Genomic DNA, 14,628 nt, shown 5'->3' on the forward strand with positions numbered 1-14,628 from the left:
CTGAGCTATTGAATTTATTACCTGTGTATAAATATTACACAAGTGAGTTTTTTCCCTTCAAAATGTAATCACTCTTGCCCAATTATTCAATTAAAATTATTATGAGACCAAGTTGCATAGTCCACTACTCAGCTCAAAAGTGAAGTCACCTTGAACACAGATGTTTGCCATAACAGCCTGCTTGTGGTGCAATTTTTATATAAAGATAAAAGTTTTATCGCAGAGCATTCAACCTAGGAAAGTCAAGATTCAAGGTATTCAATATCCTTTCTTCAATTGTAAGGAAAGAAAGCACCAAATTGAAAACATGGAAAATGTGATCCTAAAAGTTATATCCATTTTTAATATACCAAGTACAGGATAAAGAGTATATACCAAGTATAGGATAAAGAGTATTTCCCTAAGAATGTTATATATGAGAATTGTGTTGAGGCTTCTATGTACTTGAGACTAATGTTACACCCTGATTTGGGGGTTCTCTATATAGTCTTTATATTCAACATGTTAATTGTTAATTATCATTATCTTTACTAACTTTTGTCTGGTGTGTTAAAGGAAAGAGGCATTAAAATCTCCCCCTATGCTGATGTAGTTATATGTCTATTCTTATTATTCTGTTACTTTTTGTTTTATATATTTTTAAGCTATTTTATCAGGTACATACAAGTTTTAGAATTGTTATATTTTGCTCTGCTTCTCCCCTAATAAGGACATAGACCTTAATGTCTATTTTGCTGGAAATAAATTAGGTGCCCAAGCTTTGTATTTATTAAGTCTTTCTGCAAAATCTGTTTCCATCCTTCTATCTTTGTTATATTTGTTTTCTTATGATGTTTTATGCATTTCGTAAATACATTTTGAATTTTGATATTTTAATCTATTCTGAACATCTCTGCCTTTATATGGTGAATTTACTGAGTAAATAGTATTGTGACTGCTGATGTATTTTTCTACCATTCTATTTTTCCCCAATATGCTTTATTTTTTTTTTCATTTAAACCTGTGACATAATTTTATTATCTAAGTTTGAGTCGCAGCTATAGCTGTGCCCATCACCCAAATTGTGTTCATTGTACCCATTAGGTAGGTTTTTGCACCTCCCCACCTTCCCCCACTTCCCCCCACCCCAGTTGATTTCCACTGAGTTTTACTTCCCTCTGTGCACACATGTGCTCATCGGTTAGTTCCAATTTAATGGTGAATACACGTGGTGTTTGTTTTTCCATTCTTGAGATACTTCACTTAGGAGAATGGTCTCCAGTTCCACCCAGATTGTTGCAAAAGGTATTAATTCATCTTTTTTATGGCTGAATAGTACTCCATGTTATACATATACCACATTTTATTAATACACTCATGAATTGATGGGCACTTGGATTGATTCCACATCTTTGCAATTGTGAATTTTGCTGCAATAAACATTTGAGTGCAGGTGTCTTTTTGATGAAAAGTCTTCTTTTCATCTGGTTAGATACCTAATAGTGGCATTGCTGGATCGAATGCTAGGTCTACTTTTAGTTCTTTGAGTAACCTCCACACCTCATAATTACTGGGGACCTCAACTCCCCACTGTCAGAGCTCGATGAATCATCAAAGCAGAAAATAAATAGCGAAACAATGGACTTAAACCAAACTCTAAATCAAATGGATCTAACATGCATTCACAGAACATTCTACCCCAAAACTACAGAATACATATTCTTCTCAGCAGCACATGGGGCATTCTCCAAGTTTGATCATATCTTAGGCCTCAAAACAGGTCTCAACAAATTCAAAAAAAGTTAAAATCATATCATGTGCTTTCTCAGACCACAGCAGAAGAAAACTAGAAATCAATCACAAGAAAAACACTCAAACCTATAAAAGTCATGGAAATTAAACAACCTGCTACTGAATGATTATTGGGTCAAGAATGAAATTAAGATGGAAATCAAAAATTCTTTGAACTGTAAGACAAAGGGAACACAAGCTATCGAAATCTATGGGACACAGAAAAAGGATTCCTCAGGGGAAAATTCATAGCCTTAAATGCCTACATCAGAAAGACAAAAAGATCACAAATTAACAATCTAATGTGACTCCTTAAGGAACTAGAAAAGGAAGAACAAACCAAACTCTAAGTCAGTAGAAAGAAATAACAAAAGTCAGATCAGAATTAAATGAATTGGAAATCAAAAAAACAATACAAAGGATTAATGAAACAAAAAGTTGGTTCTTTAGAAAGATAAACCAAAAAAAAAGATAAACAAAAAAGTTGGTTCTTTGAAAAGACAGACCTCTTGCTAGATTAACTATTTTTTTAAATTATACTCATCTCACATTTTTCAATTTTATTTTTCTCCTTTCTTGCCTTATTATATATTGATTGATAATTTTATTTTGATTATCCTTTTACTTTAATTGCCTGGAAGTTCTATGCTACTAGTGGTTATCTTTGAAAATTTAGTATAATAAAGTTTAAATTTAGTCAATATCTCTACACTCTTTTTAAAGTATAAAAGGACTTGTGAATATTCTAATAACTTCCCTCCAGATTATATGGTATTTTTATCTAGTATTTTAGATCAAATTATTTTAACCATAAAAGTTAGACATTCTTATTCTTGTATCCAATCAATGCCTCTTTAGTTGTATTTAAAAGGTTAACTATTATTACAGATGGATATTTTCTAACAATAAACATATTCTCTTATTAGGCAAATGGCTTTCCAATAAAATTAGACCTCATGATGCATATACTATCACTTATTTTCCTAGATTACTTTACAGCATTCCTTCAATCATTATTTTTCCATTCTGGTCTATCTATGCTAAAGCAGATGTGACACTGAGGGAACAATTCAAAGTCATAATTACCTGGAACAATTAATAGGTCCCTCTAGCCACCTATCATGAAGCTTACTATTAAAGCAGAATTAACCAATTTCGAATTTATCTCTTTTCTTTTACTCTGCTATTTCATGTCAGGTGAAACAACTTAAAGATAGCTTTGAAAGGAATAGAAATGGGAAATGAAATAATCACTAAACGAGAGAACCGGTAAAGGCTTTGGACTTCTAAATGTGTGGTTTTAATATTCAAGATGCTAAAATGTTTTCTTTTAATTAGTCAGCCCTAATACTTTTAAGCTCACGTTGCAAGCTTTTCTTAAAACTGGGAAATTAGTTAATTTCCAGCTTCTAAGTTGGAAATTTTTATTTTTAATTTAAGCAAAGGGTCACAGAGATTGGAAGCAATATGGTCAAATGGTCATGTGCCCAGGCTTAAAGAGCAAAGGAACGTTGGTGTAAATACTCTATAGCCTCTTCCTAACTTTGTGCCTTTTGATATCCTTTCCATTTCTATAAAATGGGGATATAAAAGGCCCTATATCATAAGGTAATTGTGAGAACTAAAGGAGAAGATACATATCCAACTTTTAGAACAGTACCTGGGCCTTTGTAATCATATATATTATTACTATTATTATGCACTTTGTTGTATTACTAAAACATCTCTTGTAGCTTGGTTACTCTGGTTGATAATAAAGCTATTATAATAGTTGTAAAAATTATATGATTTGGTATGACATTTGGAGCTGTTTCCTGGTTTGATAACCATCTTTCAAATCATTACTGTGAGTAGAAAATGTAGTGCTGTATGATTATCAAGAGTGAAAGACACCTTTTAAAGTGATGGAAATAATTTATTACTTATCTGAATGCAAACTCACACTCTGAAATTAGGAATGAGATCTAGCGTATCTCTTTTAAATATTCATAGGCAATAAAAACTCTGGCTGTTTGATTGATTTAACAGGCAATTGAATGTTACCTTAGTTCTGCATAATTGTAGCTATAAGAAACATTAGGTAGGCAATAAAAAAACCCCACAAACCTCTGACATAGGCATTTAATTGAGAAGAAAATAGGTTAAGGCTCATTTTCAAATGAAAGGGCACTTTGTTTATTAATGGAAGTGCTATTTTTCCTTAGCCAACCAAAAAAATCAAGAAAATTATAGTTTAAAACAAATTCACTATTCTTGACTATAACACATTGATGTACAACATGATTTTTTTAAAAAAAATCAATTTGATAACTCTGTTACTGTAATCATTTTGTTTCTTCAGCTCCTCAAATAATGTATCCCAAGGCTCCATCTACTGCATCAAAACACCAGTCTTTTTAACTAGATAGTCAGTGGGAATATCCAAAGGGTTGATTTAATTAACAAATAATTAGGTGTTCCTTTATTGCCTAAGTAGTTTGGAATCGATCAACATGCCCAGCTTATAGACTAAGAAATATGAAAGCCCCACTACTACCTATAATTTTAACTCAACATTATATCTTTCAAGCCACATCAGCTTATTAAAGACCAGTACAATAGAATTTGAGAAGGATATTATCTCTAATACAATGTGGTTTTCATGAAACTCCTAAAGCAACAAATACGCTTTATTTTCATCATCAAATAACTCTCAGGTTATTATTGGCTAAATATCTAATACAAGCATAGCCAGGACTATGTTTTCAAGTTTATTTATTTCAGGTTTATTTATTATTATAGCATTCTGCTTAATTGATTATTAAAGTAGAAATGGAGAACTCCTTTGAATTTTAAGACTTAATAGATGATGAAAGTCCTTTTTTTCTATCTCATGCATTTTATTTCATTAATGGAAGCATGTACATTTCATTTTTTTTTCATGCTGGAATATATGTATTTGCTTACCTATCACTGTCCTTGGCAGGACATAAACATATATATGTACACACACACATGCACACACACATTTCTTTGAGGGTTGATAACTCTAGCATACAATCTAGTAAAAATAAAAATGTTTATCATTTATTGAATAGCACTATCTTCCTGGCACCGTAGTAAGCACTTGCAATACAATATTTTATATTTTGCTCACAAGCACCCTATGAAATAGGATCTGTTATCACAGGTGAAGAAACGGAAGCTTACCTGAGGTCACATAATTAATGAATGGTTGAGGAATGTGTCAGTTATCAATTTATTGCCTTTCAGCATTGTCCTATTGTTGATACTGGAACATTTCTCCTTTTGCCAGCTGACATGACACTAAGCTTTGTCAGTAAAGGCACTGGAGTAACAATGGGGAGGTAAAGGTTTCTCTGCATCAGTGTGTTTTTACTTCTTTCTCCACTCCTGTGGCTTTGGGTTGGCCTGCGGGATGTTCGGTAGAGCTCATTTCATCCACTCCCCTATCCCCATGAGTTTCAGCAGCACCCTCTATGGGTAGAATCTTACAAATTCTATGGATGCCGGAGCAGCAAGTTCAGCATGGGTAGCAAAACAGTAGGCAGCTTTGTGGAGCCCCACCTGATTTCTCGAAGTTCAGCTGCTGCTACAGTTAGCTTCCCAGCAAATCCAACGGGTACACCAGCCAGCTTCCCAGCAAATTCAAATAGCATCCCCCACAGGCTACATCCCTGTGAATTTTGTCAGCACCTTGGCCCAGTATTCCCTTCACACTAGCTTCAGGCCACTATGGGCTAGCTGTGGGTTGAGTCAGCCAACTAAACTTTTTTGCTATCTCATGGGCTGTAGATACACTCTTTCCAAAGAAGTTTGGATCCAGCATTGGGTACAGCTCCTATCTTTCCAAGTCCATTCCTTCCTTCCTTGGAGACCGTCCCGCAGCCCTAGGGCATTCTTTAGAGCTCTCTTTTATTACTTCTTAAAAATTAATTCCCCATAAATAGTTAAAACTTCTTTGTATTAAACTTTCCCAATTCAAGTAACTATGCATTTTCTGTGCCCTGTCTGGACTTCGATTAATATGAGGGATTACTCTAACCCAAGTTTTTCTGATCCAAAATTCCATGGATTAACAACTCAGTACATATTATAGTAGAGTCAATGCTCAACCGAGGTTTGTTGTTGAATTGAATTATGTATTTTGGGTAAAAATCAGGCTTCATACTAAATACCTTTGAACTATAAGGTCATAGTAGTTTTGTGTTAATAAAGGATTGCAAAATAATTACATAAATAGAGTTGATACCTAGATCAGGTTAGAGAGTAGTCTATTCTTAAGGGCAGAATATATGAACATTGAAAAATATTAAAAATTAAAAGTCAGATCATTTCACAGCTAATCCAAAGATCAGTTTTACAATGTAACTTGATCTTTTTCTGGAACTACAATCTCTTACCTGACACTAATATTCAAAAGTAAATAAAAGCACACTCTCATTCTATATCAAAATCCTAATTTAAATAACCTTCAATTTAGTTGCCAGCTAGGAATATCTACTTTGACTCACATCCAGTAACAGTGAAACAATGGTGAAGGGCCAAGAGACTGTTTGGAATTCCCCTTTTCCAATTCCTGATCTCTTATTTTGATACGGATAAAATATGGATAGACTACTCACCAAATACAGTGGCAGGATTAAAGACCAGAGGCTGCTGTTGGCACATTTGCATGGATCTGCCAAATCCTCCCCTACTTCTTTTCAGGATCCAAGGGAGAGGAGCTTCTCCTACTCAGGACTTTTCTCCCAATTTATAAACAAGTAAAACATCTCCCCAATGTAAATATCAAAAGGTTTCCTGCATATGCCCCTAGTTACCACCCCCTTTTTTCTCTTTTTATCCCTTCTTATCTTATATGGATATTATTTGTTTTTGTGTCCCGCACATACTAGGAAATCAATGAATTTTTGCTTAACTAATCAATGTCTATAAGTTATGAAGATAGATTTTTTTTTACTTATTACTAAACCATAGAACAGTAGCTCACGTGCAGATGTGCTCAGTAAATGGATATGAAACTAAACCTATTATTATGAAATAGGTTTTCTTCTTGACAAATAATCTATTCTTGACTTATGAGAGAATATGCAAAACATTGTTTGACTAGGAGAAATATATTATTTCGTTTTAATTTTGATTTGAAAAATCATGCCATGCGTGAATTATGAAACATGAACCTTTCTCAATTAAATACAAATAAGACTTTTTTGTATTATTTGGAGAAAATAAACAATACTCAGGGTAATAATGGAATCATGTGTATTATTAGTGGATTACACATGACCATAAAAAATGTGTGTGGGGTGGAGAGAGAGGGAAAGAAAGGTAAAGAGAAAGAGAGAGAGAGAGAGAGAGAAGGATACCCACATATATTGGTTAATCTTAGATAGGGAAAAAACCCTGTTGTCAGATAAGATCAGACTTAGAACATTAGATTAACTATTTATGAGTATATGCACCTAAAAATGTTACTATTCTTGATATGTCTCAGTTTCCTGTTAAAAATCCTACTTTGTAATGTTTTTGTAAGATTAAATGATATAATACCATATAAAAATTCAGCCAGTGTCTGGCATTGGACTGTCTATAAGACCTGGAAGCTGAGCTAATATTTAAAGTGTTGCTCATCTTATCTGAAAGGCCTGTAGTTGCTATATATTTATGCAAATTAGATTAAAGAGATTTTTCACTTATCTTCATACCTCTTCATGTAGTTCCCTCCAACGAGAATTAAACGTCTCAAGTTCCTCATTGATCAGTTCATCCATGACTCCGCCATCTGTTAGGGTCTGTGCCAGTATTCGAATCTGATTTGGGTTATCCTCTGAATGTTGCATCAAATTTTCAAGTGACTGAAACACATTTGCAATAATTACTATTTCTCTTCTTCTTCTAAATATATTAAATTAACACAAAATGCTCAGTATCTTCTGATTTACATATAATTAAGTCATAAGCAATTTCAAGCAAAATTTAATTGGGGTAATAAAACATGAAGGAACATTTTTGTTTCAAAAAATATGATGTCACTCTCCATGTATCTTCATGGGATTATGGCAGCATTGTGAACTGAGCACTTAAAAAATCATTTGCAGTCACTTTCTTCCTTGACATCCTGTACTCTAAAACCTGGAGGGGTAAAATACTCAATTTCTCAACTTCGCTTACAGCTAGTGGTGTCCAGGGGACATGATTCAGCAAATATATGTAGGTAGAAAATCATGAGCAATTTTCCTTTCCAAATACAAGAAAAAAGGAACAGTCTCCAAGAAGAAATGTCATTTGCCTTTACACTTTTTTACGCATACAAAGCCTGGGGGTAGAGCAGCCATTTTTGGACTGGAAGGCAATAAAAATGAGGATGAAGGCCTTCAAGCTCAGGAAAGGAGAAGAAGAGAGAGAGAGTTTGCATGCTTCATCACATGGTTGAACTATCATTATCATCATCCCTGGGTAAGCTCCCTTCAGTTTCCTTTTTGTGTTGAGAAATGATCGTTTTGTGTGTTTAATCCATTGTGTAATTTCTGTTATTTGCAGCCCAATAATCCATAACTGATATACTGCTCAAAATTGACAACGTTGTCTGGCTAGATTATACAGGGAAAAAGAATCTCAGTGTCAAGTTTAGGCATGCTAGAAAACAAGTGATTCAATATCATCTTGCTGGATCTCAAACATGTATATATAATAAGGGATGGGCATTATGTTCTAACCAATTCTTTCAATGCTCTGTTGTTTTCCTTGTCTTAAAGACATGGAAATGTCCCAATGCATATTTGTAATTGTTTCTTGTATATCTATTATTTCTCAAATTTTGAGCCACTTCAGCATATTTTTCTGTTAAATATCGGGGAAATTAAAATATAGAGACTTCCTAAGTGAGTTCGTACAATACATGTGACTATGACCTCTAAAATATTTAAAAGGCCATCACGTTTTTGGGTATAAAATGTTATTAATAATTTTCCTTGTAACCTATACATTTTACTACTAAAAAATCTTAACTTTGCAAATATTTATTTTAATGGATACATTATTTTTATAAGTCCTAATAAAGCACGCAGGCTGTTCATTTTTTTAAAAAGCGGACTGAGAACAAGAAAGGTAAATTAAGGAGTCAATTATAGAAACCTTGAACTTAGAAGGTATGCAGTTTTTCCATCCTTGACAAATGATGGTCTAGCCCTTTGCTACTCAAAGTGTCTTTCTGGATGAGCAGCAGCAACATTGCCAAAACCAATTTTACTTAAAATAGTAAATAAGACAGTAAATAGTGATAGAAAGCCTTTTTTCCACTTCTCTTTTCTAAATATTATCCATTATTGCCTTAAGTTTTCTCCCTTTTCTCATTATTTCTTTCTGAACATGCCCTGGTTTTTCCATGAATCACTTAAAAGGTAGTATGAAGAATTTAACATGGTGCTCCATGCACAATATGATCATTTCATAGGATAATTGCATCTTCGTATCTTTTGTTCTAGTCACTATCCTTTTATTAATTTGCTATAAATTTGCTTCATCTTTTCTGAAAGATGCATCCCATTGTTGATTCGCAAGGAACATTCAGTGAGACTCTCTGAATAGGACAGGGCCAAAATTATAGTCCACTTGAGACCTCCCTGTTGTTTTTTGATATCTCTTTAGGTTTTACAATTTTCTTACAAAAATAAGGAAGTTGGATAAAATGATCTATAGGTTTTTGCTCTGATGTTCTAGGATTCTAATTCTACTATGTCTAAAGAAATATTTCACATTTTCTTCATATCTTGGATAATTTATGCTCTTTATTTTGCAGATTTACAAAGGGGCTACACTACATACAGCTCTACAAATACTCAATATGTTAAAACTACATAATCATTACATACAGAAGATAAGTCAAAAGTACACTAAAATGCATAGAGCATGAATGATTAATTAAATGTCAGAAGTTAACATAAATCAAAGCTCATATATGCAAACTCTTAAAATTTACTCATTAGGAGTCTCCAAAATAAAACTTGAAAATGTACTTAAATTGTATGAATATTTTCAAGATATATTTCCAATATCAAAGCACAACCATTTAATACCTCAAAACATTCTCTAAGGTATGGATTTGTGATTTCAAATAATTTAAAAATATATTCCAATTTAATAAATGTAGCTTTTAAATTGGAAATAATGCTTCATATTATCATCCTGTTTAGCTCTACTTTAAAGGAGCAAAACTGTGCATTCAAACTGTCTTTGCAGGTGTGCAGTAGATTTAAGTAGGTAACGTGTCTACATAGAAGTTAGTGATATAACAAAAGGCAAATGTCCTCTATAAGAGGTTATTTAAACCTTCTTTAAAACCTTGAGACCTGGAAGGTTCTTAGGGGGAACAAAGGCTTTATCCAAAGTGCCAGTGCTAAGTGATACATGGTAACTACACTCTCCTGTGTGATTTACTTTGAATTTATTTTCTATTTGGTAATTGACCTTATTCACTACTGCATATAAATTATCATCATTTAGTTTAATTCACAACTTACATCTAGCACCTCAGAGATTTCCTCAGCTCCAGCAGGAACATTTTCAGTGGTTTTAAGTTTGATTTCTACTTCATTTAGCCACTTGTTTGCCTTCTCCAAGTATGACAGTAATTCATGCCAACATGCCCAAACTTCCTAAGAAAGAAATACATATCACAGATTAAATGTTATGGTATAAAAGTGAATGAGAGACTTTGGTATTACATTTTTAAAACTTCTGAAAATATAGCATTTTATTTAATATCTTTCACCTTTCCTTTGCAGCAGACAATTTAAAATGCAACTAGTCATTTTTTTTCATTTAATACCTGTATAATTATAAATCATTAAAGAAACATTTTATTACATGAATAATGAATAAATTCAAGATCCAATGATTTACTTTTTTAAACAAAAATATTCACCAACATTGCAGTCTGGAAAATAGAAAAATAAAAACGTATGTAAAAATGAATATATAAATAATTTCCCCACACATCAACCACTTTTCTGTGACCTTCTCTAAAATTTATCATATATAAATAATTTTCTAACTAAAAGCAATTAAAATATGAATTTAACTATAGATCTCTTTTCACTAAACATTAGATCATATAATTTTTTCACATAACTAAGAAGACATATATTAAAGAAAATCTATGGCTTCATTTAAGTGGCTATATCTTTTTCCCTTAACAGTACACATTTATTGGATAGTTAGGCTATTTTTAATTTTGTCTGCTAGTACAAATTTATGGCAAAAATCATCAAGAATACGGATTCTTTTTCCAAATTTCTTATTATTTCATTGAGGTATATTATGAGAATATGACTACTATTTCAAAAATTTGATTTTTTAAAATGGCCTTTGATACGTATTGTGAAATAGATTCATATATATAAGTATACATATATTAAAAGACCAAACATTAAGATTGCTACTAGAAAATATAGAAGAAAATGTTTCTGATCTTGGGGTAAGGAAAAATATCTTAAGACATTTGGTTAAAAAGTGACCAAAGAAAAGAGATGAATGAATTTGACTACATTAAAATTAAAACCTTCTATTCATCAAAAGATACCGTAAAGGAATTGAGAAAACAGCCCTCAAACTTGAAGACAACAATTAAAATATTTGTAACAGATTAAGAAGAATACAGAAAAAATGCCAAAAGTCAATTAAAAGATGAACAAATAACTCAATAGAAAATGAAAGGAAGACCTGAAGCAGAATTTGAAACAGAAATATGGATATAAAATAAACATGAAGATATGTTCAACCTCATTAGTAACCAAGGAAATGTAAGTCAGGATTGCAATAAGATATCAAGTTCACTGACACAAATGAGAAGTTTGACAATTCCATGTTTGGGAGAAAATACGCCTCAAAAAAAAATTTATTGATTGCTGGTTGGTGTGTACACTGAATGACCATTTTGGAAAACAGTTTGTCATTCTCAGTAAAGTGAACATTAATATACCCAACGAAATGACGACTCCACTTTTTTGGTATATATCCTCAGAGAAAGTGTTTTGCATGAACAACCAAGACAGTTACAAGAATGATCATTTTAGCACTTTCTGTAATAATAATTTTTAAAAAGGAAACAACCTTAACGTCCACCATAAAGAGAATGGATAAATACACATGTCACCTTCAAACAGAGAATACAGAAGTAATGATGAAAAAGTACATCAAACAAAATAATATGAATGAATTTCAGACACAAAAATGTTAGGTGAAAAGAGGAAGCTCTAGAAAACTAGATATTATAGGTCACCATATTTTGTAATGCTCAAAATAGGCAAAACTGAACAATACATTGTTTTTGTATTCATATGTACGTGATAAAATATTTTTAAACCAAAGAAATAATAAGGGTAAGTTTCTAGATTGTGTTTCTGTCTGTTGGGGGAAAGGCAGGAAGATGCAAGAGAGGATAAAAAATATTAAAATGATTCTTTTCTATTACCTTGGAGATTGTTAGTAGTAGGTAAACCTATGAATACAGGACATACAGTGGTGCAATCATCACCACCTGCGACTGCCCCACACTACCACCAAAAGCAGAGTCTAAAGAAAAGCTTTATTTTAGGATAAGCAAAAAATTTATCAGATTCCCCATATTTCTCCTTTCTTCATAGCCCTTACAAATAAATGATGGAGGATATTCCGCCTCTATCTGATGAAAAGTATCAGTCTAACCTGCCTTGTAAGCCTACCAAACTTCTATACCTGCTTGGTATCTTATGTACAGTTTATCACAAAAAGTGAAATTAAGTATTTTACTTTAAAAGGTGAAAGAAATCTTAAATCTGGGTCATTTCCAGCTCCTGCTGGACTACAGGCTGTCTTCATTCTGGGCATAGATCCCAGTGGGAAAATATAAATATCTCCTTAAATACCCGAGGGTACCTTAGAGCTTTGAAGATAAGGGGATGCAACTGGTAATGCGTCTTATTAACTTTGGTGCAGATTGAGGTAATGAACTACCTTGCTGATTTAACCGTCAGGATGGATAGCCTCTTCTGTCCTCAATGCATCTGAAGGACACAGCTGGAGAGGCTGAATGTACCAGCTTTACAGGTCACCTTTGCAACATAAAATATAGTCTCGAAGCCTGAATTAGAGTTAAAAGCCACTTAGAATAACTGTTAAGCTTAATAGTTTAGAATTTAAAATTACTTTGAAGTCACAGAATTCAAAGTGGCTTTGAAGGGAAGTACAAATGAAAAAGTAAACTTCCATCTAAGCCAGTACATGGATCTGATGAGGTAAGCCCCCTATATGCTCTGTTTTGGTAATATTACATTGCTGGATAAACTATAAAGGAAACATTTTTAATTCATAGCTGATCTACAAAACACTTCTAAAAAACCTCATGTGTCAGAAAAAAGAGGGAAGTGCAAGTAGAGAGTAGGAAATTGAGCTTAACAAAATACTGTTGTGTTAGAACAGAGTATGTAACATAAAAGCTAGGGTAATTAACACTAACTTGAGATGGGAGATGAGGCACTGGTCTCATACGTGCCAGGGAGATGTAAAAGAATAAAGTAGCATGCTACCCATCCTATAAACAAGAACTGGAAAATCCCCACCCACTTGAGTACAGAGAATTAGCAAGGAAGCTGAGAACTTTTTTGGATTCTTGGTTGGCAAATAAGGATCAAGAAATTGAAACTTAAACTTATATCACACATGATGGCAGTGCCTAACATCTCTAGGACCCTAGTAGAGACAAAGACAAAGACTCATAAGGACCCTCCAATAGTCCAGAGCAGAAGGAATTTCCAGTAAAGACTATTTCTACTATAGGTGAACACACACAAAAAAATTACAAACCACATGAGGAGATTCACTGCCATTAGAGGGAGTCATTAGTTGTAACAACTGATAGAATTTACAACTTATGACATAGAAACAAAAGAACAATTTTAGAGAACTTTATAATAAATATGCTTAGCCTAATGGTATATGTTGACAGTAGGATACATCGTCTTGAGATTGGCAACTAGAGTTCAAACTTAAGAAATAAAAGGCCTACGTTGCCTACATTTTATTTTGGCAGAACATCTGTTACTCATTTTTACAAACCCTGGTCTATATAGAGAGGGTCAATGGTGAGGACATTTGAGGAAAGTGAAGAGAGGAGTGTTTGGACAGTTAAGCAATTTTTCTCTCTCACCTTTTTATTTGGATGGGTAGGGGAAACTCAACTGGACCTTTTTTTTCTTTACAGGGTCTAAAAAAGAATCACTTATCTAGTGGGTGGACATATTCAGGAAGGGGTGGTTGGTATGCATTTCCTGTTGAGCTGTGGGTATGGCCAAAAAGGAATCAAGGACAATTCTTTCAAGTCTTTCATTCCTGAGAGGTATGGAAGATAGGTTCTTCTAATATCCACAGGTTCTGAGTTGAGATGTGGTAGATAAATAACAACCCAGGGGATCAGTGAAGCATTGGTCAAAAAGATGTAATCTTCAAGGGAATATGGCGTAAAGCTGTCAGCAAGAGTCAGCCTGAAATTTATATTACATATTACAAGGTATCATGAATGCTTAGGAGATCAGTTTGGGGTTCAAAGTCCAAATGAATAAGGCCAACCTGGATCACCAACAGAGTACATCAACTCTACAGGAACAAATTAGGCCAGTGGTGATAAAATCTAGAAAGCGGACAACAGAATAATCATCACAGACATATGTAGGTGTTAACAAAAAGGAATAGCGATTGTAGCCAGCCACGAAAACGACATTCACATGAAGAGAGTATTTTCCCCTCTTTATCTTCCTTTATACCACCACTAGAAAGAAGATCAGCATTCAGAAATTGGGTGAGAGGAGGGGATTGTAAGAC

General features: G+C 33.3%; 1 protein-coding gene across 1 annotated transcript in view; it reads right to left on the minus strand.

Moving 5' to 3' along the window:
* Positions 1-14,628, minus strand: part of DMD (dystrophin) — a 2,517,447-nt gene that overhangs the window by 1,505,692 nt on the left and 997,127 nt on the right. Inside the window, exons 26-27 of the mRNA XM_012638704.1 lie at positions 10,293-10,427; positions 7,479-7,628 (exon numbers count right to left, since the gene is read on the minus strand). Of these exons, the coding sequence (XP_012494158.1) occupies positions 7,479-7,628; positions 10,293-10,427 (285 nt within the window). The remainder of the gene's footprint in view (positions 1-7,478; positions 7,629-10,292; positions 10,428-14,628) is intronic.

This window comes from Propithecus coquereli, unplaced genomic scaffold, assembly GCF_000956105.1.
Source record: "Propithecus coquereli isolate 6110/MARCELLA unplaced genomic scaffold, Pcoq_1.0 Scaffold132, whole genome shotgun sequence".
Classification (NCBI taxonomy): Eukaryota; Metazoa; Chordata; class Mammalia; order Primates; family Indriidae; genus Propithecus; species Propithecus coquereli.